The 18275-nt window shown below is 32.0% G+C and overlaps 1 protein-coding gene across 1 annotated transcript; it reads left to right on the plus strand.

Annotated features, from left to right (window-relative positions):
• Positions 1 to 1646: 1646 nt before the first annotated feature.
• On the plus strand, positions 1647 to 18052 carry LOC114193422 (LEAF RUST 10 DISEASE-RESISTANCE LOCUS RECEPTOR-LIKE PROTEIN KINASE-like 2.1). Its single transcript, XM_028083213.1, has 5 exons — positions 1647 to 2573; positions 3477 to 3497; positions 11395 to 11430; positions 16437 to 16460; positions 16716 to 18052. Exons 1-5 carry the CDS (start codon positions 1787 to 1789, stop codon positions 17975 to 17977), a joined length of 2130 nt encoding a protein of 709 aa, XP_027939014.1. The 5' UTR covers positions 1647 to 1786; the 3' UTR covers positions 17978 to 18052.
• Positions 18053 to 18275: the final 223 nt, after the last annotated feature.

Consider the following 18275-nt stretch of genomic DNA (forward strand, 5'->3'; position numbering starts at 1 on the left):
GGCGAGGGCTCGAAAGAGCATCCAGGAATCAACGCGGGATCTCGCTTAGGCGAGACCCCTCTTGCTTGGGCGAGATGTTTGCTCGCTCAAAATCTGAGCGGGTCGCCTAGGCGACCCTTCGCACAAACTGATTTGGGCGAATCCCTGTTTGTCTCGCCTAGGCGAGACTGGCTCGCTTGGGCGAGATTAACAGGTCTCGCCACTGTTTCACCTGCAACAGCCATGTATTTCGAACCAACCAAGCATGCAAGGCATTCCACACGCCACAGACAACAGTTTTATCCATACAAACATTCAACAAGCACAAAAGCAGAACAACGACGACCTACACTCGAACCCTAACTTCCCGTACCTGGAAATGGGTTCGTACAGAACGTTCGACGCGTAACCAAGGAGTACGGCAGCTCTAGAACACGCTAAAGAGCTGAAAACAGAAGGTACCCGGAACAAGGGCAGATTAGTATCAAACCCTAACTGCGAAAATACAAGGGAAAGCAAAAAGGGAACTCCGATGATCTAGAGGGCACTTACGTGGAGTAGAAACTGATTCGAAGCTAGCTCGAGAGACTTGGGGAGGAACCCTAGCAGAGCTCTAGTGCGGAAGGAGAAGGTGACGGCTGCTGAGTTCTGCAATAGTGAGAGTGGGTGTGGAATTAGGGCAGACCTAAGGACTTTATACGTTGGGCCGGCCTTAGGCCCACTTACAAGGGCAGCCCACCAACTTTAGGACAGAAAAAGAAAGGGGGCCTTACATCAAATGCTATGATTGATTATTAAGATTAAAATACTTCAACATATGTCCATATACATTCCATGTATTCTGATTCACTGTGATATGCAGAAATTTGCGACTAATCGATATATAGGTGTCGAGGATATGGTTATCTAGAAAAGTCGAAGGAAACAAAGGAATCGAAGGATATAAAGAAATAGAAGGAAATAGAGAAATTTAAAGATGATTATATAAAATATTGAGAGGGTCACCACCAAAGAAGTCAGGAGATGATGGAGAGAGAAGTTTAAAGATTGTCAAAAGACCACAATTTTAAGGGTCACATTAAATTTGGCTTTTAAAAAGTATGGATTAAAATAAAAAATGTGACTTCGGACCTTCTTATTATGTGGTCTAAAATAAACTTTAAAAATATAAATTCTAAAAAGATAGATTAAAAATTAATTTCAGGTCAAAGTTTTTGAGCTTTATGCTATGATTTTATAGTTTAGCCTAAAGTGACTTTTTGTGTATTTTTCAGTAATTATTATTTAATGTTTTCGTATACAAAGGTTAAAAAATAAGATTCTTTGTGTTTATCAACGGACTTCGTCGCTGAAATATACCGATAACAATTTTAGGAACAAATTTATATATATATATATATATATATATATATATATATATATATATATATATGCAATAATATTTAACTATAACTAATTAAACATAGTTAAATGATAGCTCATTACATGTTGAGAAAAGACGAAGAAACTTACACATAATCCTAACTCATTGAATATTCAAAGATGACAAATAAATTTACACGTAAACTAACTCATATTGAACGTTCTAGTTTAAATTTAAAATTTTTGGACATGAAATAGAGAACTATTGATAATGAATAGAATTTGTTTATAATAAATAACGGATATTAATGAAAGTCTTTTCTTTGCCATAAGTCTAGAGGCGTGTAATGGACTTTTGGTTACTAAAACAAAAAGACTTGTGATAATATATAAGAAAATTTGTTCACCCAAGTTATCGGAAAGCCTGTGGAATTGGGCTTTAAATATGAGCTTGGATTCTGGTGACAATAGAATTGTTGAAACAGAAAAGAGATTAGGCGTGAGCATGTGGATAGAGAGAGCATTGATAGTGTTGGTGCTTCTACTCCACCAAATTGACGGAGGAGATGGTTGCCTCGCCTCTTCCTGCGGCAAAATCAGAAACATATCTTATCCATTCCGATTGAAAGGAGATCCAGAAGGGTGCGGTCTCCGCGAGTACGAGCTATCTTGTGAAAACAATACAACGCTGTTATCTTTGCTCTCGGGAACGTTTCATGTGAAGGCCATCAACTACAATAATTTCACAATTCGAGTTGTGGATCCTGGACTTCAACAACCGAACTGCTCCTCTCTTCCTCGCTATTTCTTGTCTCCATCCAATTTCACTGATTCTTACGCCAACGTCTTGAATCCCTACCAAACAAGTTATGAGAAGTTTGTTAACGAGCATATAGTGTTTTTGAATTGTAGCCATGGAGTGAGTGGTAACCGAAAGTACGTGGATACTGGTGGATGCCTGAATTGGGACTCCAAAGGTTACACATATGCTATGGCTGGTGACCTTGAAGCAGAGGACTTAGAAGTTGGTTGTGATGTAAAGCTGGTTGCTCCCACATCTTGGTGGGGGTTGAACCCAAATAATTATTCCTACGCCATGATGCACACAGCGCTTGTCTATGGATTTTACCTTTCTTGGATTCGTCTCGTCTGCGAGCATACTTGTGGATTTGATAATCATACCTACTGCCATTTCAATGATTCCACCCACAGCGTTCAATGCTTAAATGATGGTATGGCATAAAGGCTTTCTGTTTTTAATTTTAATTAAATTTCAACTTTAAATAAATTTCAATATTTTTAATATTTCTTTTAATTGATCTATATAACTTTTTTATTATAGCAAAAGATATACATAACATACCAAATTTATGTAATTAATTTTGGTATATTTATTCCTATTATAATAACGTTTTTATTACTATTTTTTTATTCTGATTAAGTTTATTTTAAGTGTTTTGAATGGTTAGTTTTTCTAAATTTCTTGTGATCTTTTAGTATGATTTAAATGATTTATTAAATTCCTTTTAACATGTCAACGCTTATTTTATTTATTGCTATAGTCATAGCTAGTTGTGTCATTTCAGCGTTTGGATTCAAAATTTTAATTGCCCAAACTATAAGTTTTATATCAACAAGTATCTTTCTAATAAATTTTATATTTTATGTTAAAATAAAATGATAGTTTTATCTTGGTATAATTACTGATTTGGTACCCAATTTTTTGGTTAAGTTCAATTTGGTATCCATATTTTTTGTTTGTTCAATTTAGTACCCAAATTATCTAAAAAGATTCAATTTGATCCTCTCTGATAAGTTGAAATTAACATCGTGTCCGTACAGGACACGTGTCAAGTACGGACATGGTGTTAACTCCAACTTAACGGAGAGGATCAAATTAAATCTCTTTAGATAATTGGATACTAAATTGAACAAACTAAAAATTTAGGTACCAAATTAAACTTAACAAAAAAATTGGGGTACTAATAAGTAATTATACCTTTTATTTTTCATTAATCAGTGACTAAAGGGACTTTTATTAGATAGATTATGAATTTGTGAAATTATGTAAATAGTCTTCCTTATTGCGTTGTAATTATCTTATATTGATACCCTCTTTCTTTTTTGGGGAACAGCGATACCTTCGGAGCCTTCGGGTAAATATCATACCTTTTTGGATTACCTACTCTTTAATTCGTCAATTTTGATTCTACATATCAACCGTATAATATGCATTTTTTCTAATCTTTCATGTTTAATCTCTTAATTTAGATTTGAATTCTTTTATTTTGATCTTTTAAATTAAAATTATTTTCCTCCCAATTTTTATAATGATTTTTCTATCGATGTATACATTATCAAATACTTGACCGATATGATTCAAATTGTGTTTTCTGACTTATAAAACATGAATTTTAATGATTTTTAATAAAATATTTAATCTCTTATTATAGTTAGAAAATATTATTTCTGAAGATTTTTAAGAGTGATAATTGATAACAACAAAAGACAAAGACAAATAAAAAAGAAGAGTAATAGAGTTCCTAATTAACCATTTAGGAAATCTAAAGATTCAAGACATTAAGAAAGCCACAAAAATGTAAGTATAAAAGTTGTATATAGAATAGATTTCCAACAATAGTACTATATGTATTACGAACAGATAAAAACTTATTAAAGGAAACATATTTGACATTTTGAACTCAATAGTGTGTCAAATATGCTACTATAAAAAAGACGAGCATGTGCTAAGATAGTGAAATATACTCAGATTGAGAGAGAGGATAACTTCGAGGAGAATTTACAACTTCAATCCCCAGGAAATAAAAAAGAGAACCAAAATCCTTCGTTTGAAACTATTTTGCCACCTGTACTTTTAACTTCACAACCCAGTCTACATCCTCTCATGTGACTATTATGTTGTCAAATACAGAGCGAGAATAGTACAACCACGAGAATGAGTATTTAGAAACAAAGCAGAGAATGAGTAAATTCATGAATGAGGGATAGTTTTTTAAGCAACTCCATTTTGCTAAGAGGTATTATTACATGAAGTTTGATGAAGAGTGTCATTGATGGCAAGTATATAAGGTCACCCTATCTATAACTTATACCAATCACCCTCTAGGATGAGGATCTTGCACATAATATAGCGAGTAGAAGAAAAAAGAAAAAGAGATATCATAGTCACATAGTAAACATTTGAAGAGTCAAAAGAAATATAGTAAACATATAAAAGGGACAAAGTAAATGTGGAGATAGATTCAGTACCTACTAATGACGTTAAGGAACCATCAACGATCATAATAGTTATAGGTGGGACGATTTTGGTATTGGCAATTTTATCTCTATTATATAATAACATTTTGATAACTAATATATTTTTTTTTAATTTTGATTAACTTTATGTTACGTGTCATTAGTGAAAAAGAAGTGTTTTCCATTAATCTATTTTGGCTCAACTAACACTAGTGCAGTAAGGACTTTTGGCACCGGTTGTTTTTTGTATTTTGCCCCGTTTCCAGAATCGGGGAATATTAAGGCGAGGTCAAAAGGACATGACTTTTGGCCTCAAGCCAAAGCACAATCTGCAGTTTTCGAACCCTAGCGACCATCTTCCTCACACTTCCTCCACGTACAAATTTGTCGACCATATTCACCTAAAATTCTTCCAATCAAATTAATCCCAATTGAAAACCTGATTAATAGAGAATTAATTAACTAAACAAAAAACACTCTGCAAGGCAAACCCCAAACCCACTTTCTCTCTCTCGCAAGCCCTGCCCATACGTGACTTAACATAGATCGCATATCGTGAACCAAAGGCACGTCGTTGCGAACCAGATTGAAGCTCATGAACCTACAAACCATATCTTCCTCCACCGCATGGGAGAGTCGTTTGAGTGTGCTACAAAATCGCAAACCACCACCAATGGCAATCGCGAACCAGATTGGCACTTGGACCAGATCACGCAGCAGAGGTTTGATTTGGGGATGAAGAGGAACAATATTGTAATTCACGATTTGGGGACCTAAATAAGATATATAGCCTCGGTTCAATTAATAATCGAGGCCTAAAGTGTATACTGCCTCGGTCCTATTTCACCCGAGGCAAAAAACTTTGCTCGCAATGGCATTTTTGAAATTTTGAGAAACTTTGATGCCTTATAGGATTCGGTTGCCTTTTGACTGAGGCAAAAAAGCCCTCTAGGCTTCAGTTAACTTTTGACCCGAGGCAAAAAATTTCAAAAAATTGCAAAAGTGTCACCGTGTCCTTATAGGCTTCGGTTCTGCAATAACCGAGACATATAAGGCGATGAAAAACCAACAAATTACACTAGTGTAACATCATATTAAAGGTCGACATAGATGCAGAAGATGTAAAAACACAGTCCATTTATGTCGAACAACAAACTGACATAAACAACCATTTCTACATCTGACTACATCACCCACATACATTAAAAAGGTGTAGTTTTACATCAAATAAACTTTGGCCAATGTACACGGGATTCATCTATAGCAATTTAAAAGCCATTTTTTATAACCTGTATTATCTAATCTATTTTTTTGCTCTTGCAAATAAATAGATATATTAATACAAAACACTTGGGGTGCTTTAACCTTTTACAAAGAAAAAACTAGTTCATCAAGTATAAATTCAACAAATTTAGCATATAACTTTAGCTACCAAGATAATGCTCATCTTCCTATAAATTTTCACGAAAAGCTCTATAAATTATTCTATACAAGTAGAGTCAAATATGAGGTTATTCTTTTACTCATTCATGTTTTATTCAACTCTCAAGCACAATATATCAACCTATCATATGCTCTACATACACTCCTCTTGCATATGGAACATGCATGTCGAGGAGGTGGATCCAATGAATTATCAGGTAACTGTCTCTGCACCTACTCTACAAAGAACTCATCAAAGCATAGTATAGAGTGATTATTCCATAGATAGTAAGCTGAAGATTGCACCTGCAAGGAGAAAGCAAACACTCTAAACCCTAAATTCTAGGTTATAAGTTAGAAAACCTCGTACAATTAGCCTATTATTGCCCCTACCGCAGAGTGAAAAAAGGATAATTGGTTTCTAAGCTATAGACCTTAAACAAAGACTGAGACATAAGCACCAATCAGAAAACGAAAAATTGACATTTGTCATTTTATTTTTCAACCATGCCCATACCCTTACTTAGGCCAAAATAAAATTCTATTATAGGTTTGGTACATTATTCTTAAAGACAATATTGTTCCTAGGATTTCATAGAGTTCGCACTATAGCAATCCACATCCCATTCCATAACATATTACCTTTATGATTTAGCTCGAATAGATGAAATTGCTTAAAATGTGCTTGAATATGGTTATGACTTACACCTAAGTTTCCAATCATTTGTTGCACATATTTCATATTTTGGTAGCCATTTTACAGCTAAACAAAAGATGATTTATGGTCTCGTCCTGCTCATCGCACATAACACAACTAACATTGCTTAGAATGGCCCCTCTATGCCTTAATTTAACCATTGTCAGCACTTCATTTAGAATAAACCACCACATAAAGAACTTTGCAGAAGGGATAACCTTTACTCTCCATAAGCCTTCAAAGAATTGTTTTTTATCTACATGGCATACACCTTACAACATTTTATATGTTGACTTAATTGTGTATATCATATCTTCCCCATTATTCCACATATAGGTATCGCTTCTTCCTCTAACAAGAGTCTTGCTATTGATTCTTTCCAAGAATGTTTCAATTTGAGGTCTCTCCCATTCAAACCAATGTCTTCTCCAAGAAGAATTCCATTTTCCATCTATCATTGTTCCACTTCCCGCATTTACTTATTGTTTGGTCTTTTTTATATGTGTTTGCATATAACCTATGGTAAGCCTCCTTAAGTGATCTATCCTCCGATCATTTGTCTTCCTAAAACAAAATCCTACTTCCCAAACCTACTTTCCAGTTCATATTCTCTTCGAACCATAATTTTGTCATCACTAGATCCATTAATCTTTCTTAAATCTTTCCACCATCTAGATTCTCTTTGGACAACCTTTATATCATCCAGACTTCAACAAGAACCGTATATAGACTCCATAACATCTTTCCATAGCTCTTTTTCATCAATACCTAATCTCCACTTCCACTTAGCCAAGAGTGCTTCATTGAATAACTGTATATTTTTTATACATAGATTGCCCTCCACTTTGCGCTTACATAATGTTGTCCACTTCAGCCAAGCTATTTTCCTCCTTTCTGCAGTCCAACCCCATAAGGATTTGCTTTGTATTCTCATTATGTCCTTGATAACTAAGATCGACATTTTGAATAAAGACATATAATACAATGGCAAAGATGTCAAAACTAGTTTAAGTAAGCACACTCTCCTTGCAAAAGATAGGAACATGGAGTTAATTTTTTCTTTATTTTATTCACTACAAGCTCACAAAATTTCTTCCTTCTAGGATTCCCCCTCCTCCCCACATATACCTAGATACTTAAATAGGATGCTAATTAGTCCACAATTAAGTATATTAGAGCCACTTAACAATTCATCTTCCCCGACCCTCACACCTCCTAACTTATTCTTATGGAAATTAATCCTAAGCCTTGATACATGTTCAAAGAATATGTGGATACTTTTAATAACCATTAGATCATTAATACCTAGCTTGCAAAAAAAAAAGTATCATCCGCAAATTGCAACGTATTAACTTTAAACTTGTTTCTCCCTACCCTTATGCCTTCAAGCAAATTCATGTTATCAGTTTGTCTAACTAAGCCTAACAACCCTTCTGCGACTAAAAGGAATAAGAGAGGTGCTAGAGGGTCCTCTTGTCTTAGTTTTCTTGTTGGAGTGAACTTTTGATTTGGGCTATCATTCACAAGGACAAAAATTGTGGATGACTCAAGGCATGCCTTTATCCAACCTACCCATTTAGTTTCGAACCCCAACGTACCCAAAATACAGTATAAGAAATCCCAACTAACTGAGTCATATGCCTTTTCAAAATCCAACTTTACTATCAAGCATTATTTCCTATTATTGCGTGCTTCCTCAATTACTTCATTAGTCACAACAACACTATCCAATAAACCCTTGCCCTTAATAAAAGTGAATTGATTTTTGTCGATTATACTAGGGAAAACAAGCTTAAGTTTATTAGATAGGACTTTAGCTATTGTTTTATATATGCAACCCACCAAGGAAATAAGTTTATATTCATGTAGGCCAATAAGGTTAACTGTTTTGGGAAATCAAAGATATGAAAGAAGCATTGCACCTTTTTGGTATGAAACTATTTGACTGAAATTCAGTTATAGCTTGTATAACATACCTATTTACAATTTCCCATTGCTTTTTTAATAAATCCAAAATATTGCTTTTTTAATAAATCCAAAATAAAACCCATCTGGTCCAAGACTTCTACTACCATCACATTGCAATATAGCTACTGTAATTTCGTCCTCTTTAATCATCCTACTGAGCTTTTCATTATCCTGCTCTGATATAGTATGAAATTAATTTTTCCAAACCTAATTTGAAGTAATGTTGAGTATGTAAGCCTTTGTTTAAAGTAATCCTTTACAATCACTTTTAGCACATCTGGTTTCTCACACCATTTCCCTAGGATATCCAAGCCTTTGATATGATTTTCTTTCTTCTCCAATTCAGTATAGAGTGAAAATATTTAGAATTAGAATCGTTTGATCCTATCCATTTAGCTCTTGACTTTTGTTTCCATACCGCTTCTTGCCTATGACTCATTACACTGAGTTCACTAAAAAGGTCCCTTCTTTCTACTTTTTTATCATCCTCTAAAGTGCTCTCATCATCAAACTTGTCCAACTCCCTTATTTTATTGACAATGTTTTGCTTTTGTAAATTAACATATCCAAACACATCTTTATTCCATACCTTGAGATCCCTTTTCAGTTTCTTGAATTTTTCTTTTAGTTCATATATCCCATCGCCATACACATTATAGGTTCCCCACTTTGTTTTCACAAACTTTTTAAAATCACAAACACTATGCCAAGCATCTATACTTCTAAAAGGTTTGGGCCCTAGTCAATTTGTTCCTGATTAAGTACTAATGCGCAATGGTCAAATATTACCCTATCTAAAATGTGTTGTTTACTTATTGGCCACTACTCTAACCACTCATTTGTTACTAAGATTTTATCAAGGCAACTTTTTGGTGTTTCGTTAGGTCTATACCTAGTGTACTTTCATCCTACTACTAGTATGTCACTAACATTAATCTTGTCTATGAAATTATTAAACTCACGAATCTCTTTCCACTAGCCACATCAATAGTTATACCTCTCATGTCCTCTGGTTTTCTTACTGAATTAAAATTGCCTAACAAACACCACATCTTACAACTATTTTGTTGTTTCATTAAAACTATCTCTTTCCATATTTCCTTTTTTTTTCTTAAAAGACACGGTGAGTAGATGTTCATAACTACACTAGGTATATTATCCTTACTCCATATGCCCAACACTGGTAGGAACCCATTGCCTCTAATAAACCTATCACACTTAAAACACTATTTTCGCCACATTGTTAGGATCCCTCCTGCTTTATTCTTAACCACATTATATACCAACTCAATATTTGTGTCCCATCAAATTGTGAAACATATGTTATTAGTGATTAAACGTGCTTTTGTTTCTTGTAGGAAAATCATTCTTATCCCTTATTTATAATATCTTTCAAGTACCTTGATTTTACTGTCACTCCCCATCTTCTTGATCCCTTTGTTTTTTCTTCTCAGTATCATTAGCCTCTAGTTATTCTAGCTTATCTAATATATATTCTCCACCGCAACAGTTATCTCTTTAGGAATTTAATTTTTTTATTGTGACTTAACCCACCTAACCTATGCCACGGGGATAAGTATATAGTCTCACCCTAAACAATTATCCCACTAAAAATCAAACTCATCATCTTGGTTTTAATACCAATTGGTGGATTAAGCACTTACCTCCAGGTCAAAAGTTATAAGTTATAATCATGTTGCAGCTCTTTTACTTCAAGCATAACAACACAAATACCACAATTCAATTGTAACTTGACCGACTTAGTCTCCATCATGGAACGATTGATACACCCTACAACAATGCACTCAGTCCAACAAGGAATTGCAATTTGTTATGCTATTTTATAGCCTTGCCTAACCAGAAATCTAACTAAAGACAAATGTAATTGAAAATATCTGAACTTTTGGAATCTAATGACAAACCTTAAACTTACCCTTGTAATGACGCTTAAATAAATTCAATAATTTTAATTAATTATTTATTTTTTTATTAATTAAAAAATAATGCGTGATCCAGATCATGGCTGCTATTTCAATTCTTCCATTAACGCGATTGATTGCATAATATAAACATAAAACAGGCTTTCTGTTTTTACTTTTAATTAAATTAAAACTCTTACTAAATTGGAATATTTTTAAATAATTTGTTTAATATTCAAAGTTTGATATTTTTTATTTGAATTGTTTGATATCTTCTTTACTAATTTATGTCATAGTTGTATTTGCTCTATCATTTTAGTTACTTGTTTGGACATTTTACTAATATAAAATTTAATAGTTAATATAGAATTTTATTATAATTATGAATTTTTTTATTTATTATATTTTCATTAAAAACAATGAAAATCAATTTTTTTACATAAAATAAATTAATACATAAACAAAAATAATCTTTTTAATTTTGATATATTGACATCCATGACGTGATGACTAAAACCGCCTTTTATCTATTAAAACTAAGTTTCAAAAGTGTATGTTTATAGATTAATTACGATTCCGTATTATATCCATAAAGTATCACTCCATTAATTAAATGTTTTCTAAATATATCAGTCTTTTATAGTTATTTGCATTATGCATGAACTTATGTAAAACATTGTTTGGGTTCAAAACGAAATAAAAGCATTTATGTGAAATTATGTAACTAGTCTTCCTTGTTGTGCTATGATTCTCTGATATTGATACTGTCTTCTTCTTTTGGCTGAATAGCCTTCAGACCTCCGCGGCTACTGCATTCTTTAGAAGGTAAGAATTTTACCTCTGGATTACCTATGTTAGAATTTGCACGTATTTCCATAAACTTTTTATCCTACATACCTATCATATTACCAAATATACATTTTTCATGTTTAATTATGTTTATAATCTTTTAATTTAAATTTGATCACTACAAGAAAATATCTTATTAGTAACCAATTTTAGTGACTAAAAGTTGTTAGTTACTATAGTGATCAATTTAGATACCAATTTACAAAATTAAAATTTATTGGTTACTAAAATAGTCACTAATATAAATAAAAAATTATAATTGGTCACTAAATTTGTCATTAATTAATTAGGTAGCTAATTTTTTGTGACCAGTTTCCTTTGATAGCCAAAACTATGGTAGCAAATTTTAAAAACCAATTTAGTGACCAATTATAATTTTTTATTCATAATAGTAACTATTTTAGTAACCAATAATTTTTTTACTTTGTAAACTTGTATCTAAATTAGTAATTATAATAACTAACAACTTTTGGTCACTAAATTGGTTACTACAACAGTGGATTTTTTTATGTTGGTTTTCTAATATAAAATTGTTTTCCCCTCAATTTTGAATTTTCTTCTCTTTGTCAAATATTGAATTCATGAGTTTAATATTGTGCGTTCTGAAAATTTATAAAATATGAATTTTAGTGATTTTTAATAATTGAGATAAAAAAACAAAAAGATAAAAATTCACAAAAAAGAAAAAGAGGAGTAATAGAGGTAGGAAGTCTAAAGATATAAGACATAACAAAAAATATAACAATAGTATAAAAGTTAAATTATCTTATTTATATATATATATATATATATTTTTTTCTTAAAACTCACGATGTATTAATGCGAAATATAAAACATTTATCATTCAAAAATAAAAATATTTATTCAAATGAAGTTTTTTTAAATAAAGCAACTACATATGAATAGATGAAAAGATGATAGCCAATTGTAATGGCTACATGTGGAGATAATAACCAGTGAAATCATAATCAATTTCAATATGTTTTGTATCCTATGAAAGATTTAATTATGAGAAATTTAATAGTATTCTTGTTATACATTGGAGTTGATCTAGAAAGAGAAAAAACACATGTCAAAAAGAAGCCAATGTAACCAAGTTATCTTAGGAGAGGTTAGAGTAATTGCACAATATTCCACTTCAGTATAGAAAAAGAAACAACTTGTTTCTTGCACTTCTAAGAGATATGAGAATCTCCTAGAAATATGAAAAAAAAAATCAACATTAGAATCACAACACAACTCTAAAGAAGATGATAAGGGATATAGAAGACTCTCAAACTGAGTATGAAGATATGTAAGAATGTCTATAATAATCACCCAATGCACTATTGTAGGAGAAGAAATATATCGTCTCACAACATGCACAATATAAAAAAGGAAAATGATAGGATGATTACTATTTTTTACCTCTTTCTTTACTATCTAACGTGGCAGTATGTTTTTTATTTTAAATTTTTTTCTCAATGTACCTTTTAGTGGTACAGTCTGGTAGAGGAAAAGTAAAAGTGTTAGACGCGCGTGGTGGGAAAAATTCACATTTATTTACCTCCATTCTTCCAAACAAAACCATTGTTCCTTTTCATGTGAAAATTTCTCATTGTTGTTTCCTTGAAGCTTCCAGTTTTGGACTCAAAATTACCCAATCTCTATCTCGTTTGTGGAAGCTCCTATTTTCGATCTCAATCCTTTGCTGCCATTTTGGAACCCTAATCCCATTCCATTGCACCCACGAAGACACCCACCAAATGTGTATGTTTAGGGAGGTTTTATTTTGCTTTCTCCCTAACTTTTCGTTGACAACCCATAAAGTTTCCTTCTCGTTTAAACTCTACAACCCATAACCTTAAAGTTTCGAAAACAACCCCTTCATATTAGTGTCAAGTTTGCAATCCCTAACTCAAGACTTTAGGTGTTCATATTTTTTCGGGGTTCTCGCATGAAATTGGGGGATTTTTTTTGTGACAAAGGGTGTTATTCGTCTTCTTCCTCGATAGAAATTGGGTCTTCTCCTTGCATCTTCTCTCTCGACGTGGTGTTACTTGTTCCTGGCTAGAGATTTGGGGAAAAACTTGCCTGGCACATTTTAAACTTAAGTTGCAACTGAAGAACAATTAACTTGTAACCTATGAAGGAGTTTTTGAACAAAATAAAATTATCAGATTTACTTATTGCATCAGGAAACATAATTCCCTCCCTAACTAAAGTGGTGGCCCTTACCTGTGCACACCATTACTAGAGTTCATCCCACTTGGGTCCACAAGGTATAGGTGCATTTGGGGAAAAACTTGGCTGGCACATTCTTAAACTTAACGTGCAATTGAAGATCAGTTAACTTGTAACCCACTAAGTAGTTTTCATACAAAATAAAATTGTCAGATTTCCATATTGCATCAGAAAACATAATTCCCTCCCTAACTAAAGTGGTGGACCCCACCTGTGCACACCACTACTAGATAATGAACTAAGACAAAATGTATGAGAGGTACAAACACTATTTGTAAAATGAAAAACAATAAATTTGACAAGCTTACAACCACAACAATAAAAAGTATCAATGGTTTACTTTCCTTAAACTCTAGTGTAGACTGAGGAAATTAACTAAGAGAAAGAAAGATGTCCAAGGCAAGAATAATGTAAATATAGGATTGATGAGGCAAAATTCAAATTAAAAAAAAAACAATAAACCAGTTGTGGAGGTTTCAACAACTACATTCTTCAAATCATCCAACATATAAAGTCCTTCCTATCTATGAGTTGCCCAATAAGGCTCCTAGATTGAAGATCCGACATATAATAGATAGTAGAAAACAAGATTGGGTAACGAAAGTCGCATAATTGATAAACTACAACAAGACTCAAAATGAGATTAGGAATATAGTAAACATTTGAAACATACAAATTACGACATAATTAATGTTCCTGCAGAGAAAAAATAAGATGTCAGACACAAGTGTTACCTTACCCAGTCCACAATCTCCTCAGTAGGCTTCCTCCCGGTTGGTATATGTTGTTTGTGGATATCTCGGTGTGAATTGGTTTGGACCCGAGAGGGGTTACCTGCAGAAGGGACTCTGATGCTCAAGTCAGCAAAACCTTTTAGAAAGTCAAATCTCGTAATTAGGAGAGTAATGAATGCGTACTTTTAATTCGTGGGGTCCATGCATATTTATAGATTATTAATTATGTTTGGCCACGTCATGGGTTGGGCCCCTGTTTGGGATGTAGGTGGGCTTGGGCCTTAGCCTAAGTCCTTTAGTTCGATCATCGTGGGCCCTATGGGTCTTACTAGTAATGTTCTGAATTTGTCAAGTTCTTACTTAGTTTCCTAAAGTTACCAGCCTAGACCCGTTACTCTTTAGCGGCTTAGGCCGGTTGCTCTTTTAGCGGCTTAGGCCAGTTACTTTTATTCGCTCAGCATATATATGGTGATTGTTATTATTTGCGTCCCTGGTGGTTACAAAGATGGGTTTTATCGTTATTATTTGGCTAGGCCGGCTAGGTGTGGTTTACCAGTCCCCTAGCCTTTGCCGGTATAGCTATGACGGTAAAGGATGATAAGTGTTGACATGTTTGGCTAGGCCGGCTAGGTGTGGTACAATTAAAATTCTTAAATTCTTTGGTAAAATTTGTCAATAAATTTCATTAATAAATTCTATTTTATTAAATTTTTTTTTGTCGATAAAATAACAATTTCTTGTAATGTTAATGGAATTAAATGGCCTTTCATAGTAATAAAAGATGTAGGTAAGATGCAATTTGAGGACAACAATGATTTAGGATCATATGAAATATGTGAGGTACCAAAATTAAGAAGATCCATATGGAAGTATAAAATGTTTTGAATTTGTCCTACAATATCAAATATGCTAAATGGATGTAGAGAGTCCTAATTTTAACTGACCACATATTTACATAACAGAATAACAAAGAAAAATAAAATAAAAAATAACAAAGCAAAAAAGATAACAAAAAAAAAATAGAGTACATGACCTAAATCAAACCAAAACAGAAACACAAAGGAAGAAGAGAAAGTTACGCACGAGAGATCACAACAAGACATAATAGAACTGAGATAGTGTAAAAAGGTCACAAACTTTGTTTTAAAATTTTAAATAGATATATTTATTTTAAATTGTTATAAAACTATTTTAAAATTTTATATTTAAATTTATAAAGTTATTAATTTTAAATCGACTCTAACATTTGTATAGAAATTATTGATATATAAATATTTGAAATAAAATTTAAATAAAGTCCAATAATTTCTATACAAATGTTTGACTTAAAAATAACAACTTTATATATTCAAATGTAAAATTTTAAAATAGTTTTATAACAATTTAAAATAAATATATTTATTTAAAATTTGTAAATAAGATTTAAATAAAGTTCAATATAAAATTTAAATTTAAGTAAACTTAATCTTGTTAAAAATATTAACTTTAACAAAAACTATCATTATAATATTTGTATAAAGTTAAATCCGATCTTAATTTAAAGTGATGAAATTGCTCTAGTTTAAAATAAATTAAGATTGAATTGAGACAAAATAGCTAATATATAGACTAAATTGAGATTTTTCACATGACATTTGTACTAACAATGATATGTCATATCTCGCTGTCATGTCACACTACTTATATCACGTGATAGTCTCATTTGACATGTGACAATATAAAAAAAATTAAAAAAAAAAAACAAACCATTGACAAATAACATAACCCATTTAAAAAAATATATATCCAAATTAAAACTAATAACACATTAATAATAGTTATTCCAAATAAGTGTGTAGATTACTGATCGAACAGATCCAAACAAGATTTCACAGTAAGATATAATGGAATTAAAAAATTAGTAAAACACCAAATGGACCCCTAGATTTTACATCACTGTTTATTTGAACCCATTTATAAAATAATATTTTACTTTTAAGTTTGTCATAGTATTTATTAACTCAGTTTTCTTTTTTTGTTTTGCAGTGGCTATTTCTAGTATCTTAAAAGGTGAGTTCATCTATTTCTATACATTTTTTTAAGTAAAAAGGAAACAATATATAGTTTACTTTGTCTCAATCAGAGGGTTCCATTGCTTTATTTTTTATTTCTATAGTTGATGGAAAAAGTTTCTTTATAAATATATTTATTTGAAGAAATTAATAAAAAAAAACTTAATTAGCGGTTTTTATTTATCATAAAGGTGTCAATAATTTTTTTCTTCTTTTATTACAACCTGATTGCATTTGTTATATTAATTCACAGGATTTTTTATAGCAATATTTAGACCAAAGCAATATGTTGGAATTTATTACACTGCAAATCATCCACATGACATGGAGTATGAACCACGATTAGTTAAGTTAGGACACTACGTTGGATACTTCATAATTAGATATGTTCTTGGCATGATATTGTTTATTATTCTTTTGGTATACAAATGGAGAAGAAGACATTCATCAGTATATGAAAATATTGAAAATTATTTACAGCAAAATAGCTTGATGCCTATTCGATACTCATACAAGGATATTAAGAAGATGACTAAAGGTTTTAATGAAAAATTGGGTGAAGGAGGTTATGGCTCTGTATTCAAGGGAAATTTGCGTAGTGGACCTTGTGTTGCCATAAAAGTATTACGAAAATCAAAAGGTAATGGACAAGACTTTATCAATGAAGTTGCTACAATTGGAAGAATACATCATCAAAATGTAGTGCATTTAATTGGATATTGTGCCGAAGGCTCAAAACGTGCCCTTGTTTACGAGTTCATGCCCAATGGATCTCTTGATAAATTTATATTTTCTAAAGAAGGAAATATGCATTTAACCTATGACACAATACATGATATTGCAATTGGAGTAGCACATGGAATTTCGTATCTACATCATGGGTGTGACATGCAAATTTTGCATTTTGACATCAAACCCCACAACATCTTGCTTGATGAAAAATTCACTCCAAAGATTTCTGACTTTGGATTGGCCAAACTATATTCAACAGACAAAAGTGTTGTGACTATGACAGCAGCAAGAGGAACAATTGGGTATATGGCTCCAGAGTTGTTTTATAATAATGTTGGAAGAATATCAAATAAATCTGATGTTTACAGTTTTGGAATGTTTTTGATGGAAATAGCAAGCAAGAGGAAAAACCTAAACCCCCATGCAGAACATTCAAGTCAACTTTACTTTCCCTTTTGGATTTATGATCAACTTAATAAAGGGAAAGATTTAGAAATGGAAGATGTCAGAGATTTTGAGAACAAAATTATAAAAAAGATGAGCATTATTTCACTTTGGTGTATACAGTTGAAACCAAATGATCGTCCTTCCATGAATAAAGTAGTGGAAATGCTTGAAGGAGACATTGAAAACCTAAAATTACCTCCAAAACCTTCTTTGTATCCGCATGAAACATTGGAAGATAGTCAAAGAATGTGCTTTCGCCAAACAACATTGTCCGACTTTGTTGGTTCTTCAACTTATTCCGTAGCCTCTAATGTTCCCCTAGATGAAAGTATTTGATAGTGTAAATTATTAATTTTCATCCAACTAATTTGACTTGAACATTTTTCATCTGTAATGTTTACAGTGTGTGAGTTATTTCCTATTGTTTATACTTCATACTTTAAATATTATGATTTACCAAATTTAAACATGTGTTCAAAGTTTTCGATGTGTTCATTATATTATAGTTTATGTAGAAACCTAACTCGCTCAAATATAATAATAAATATAATACAAATGAGAAATTAAATTTAGATTAAATAAATAAATAAATATATAATATGTTATGTGTCTTTACTAAATTCTAGAATAATTG

Source organism: Vigna unguiculata, chromosome 8, assembly GCF_004118075.2.
Source record: "Vigna unguiculata cultivar IT97K-499-35 chromosome 8, ASM411807v1, whole genome shotgun sequence".
Taxonomy (NCBI): Eukaryota; Viridiplantae; Streptophyta; class Magnoliopsida; order Fabales; family Fabaceae; genus Vigna; species Vigna unguiculata.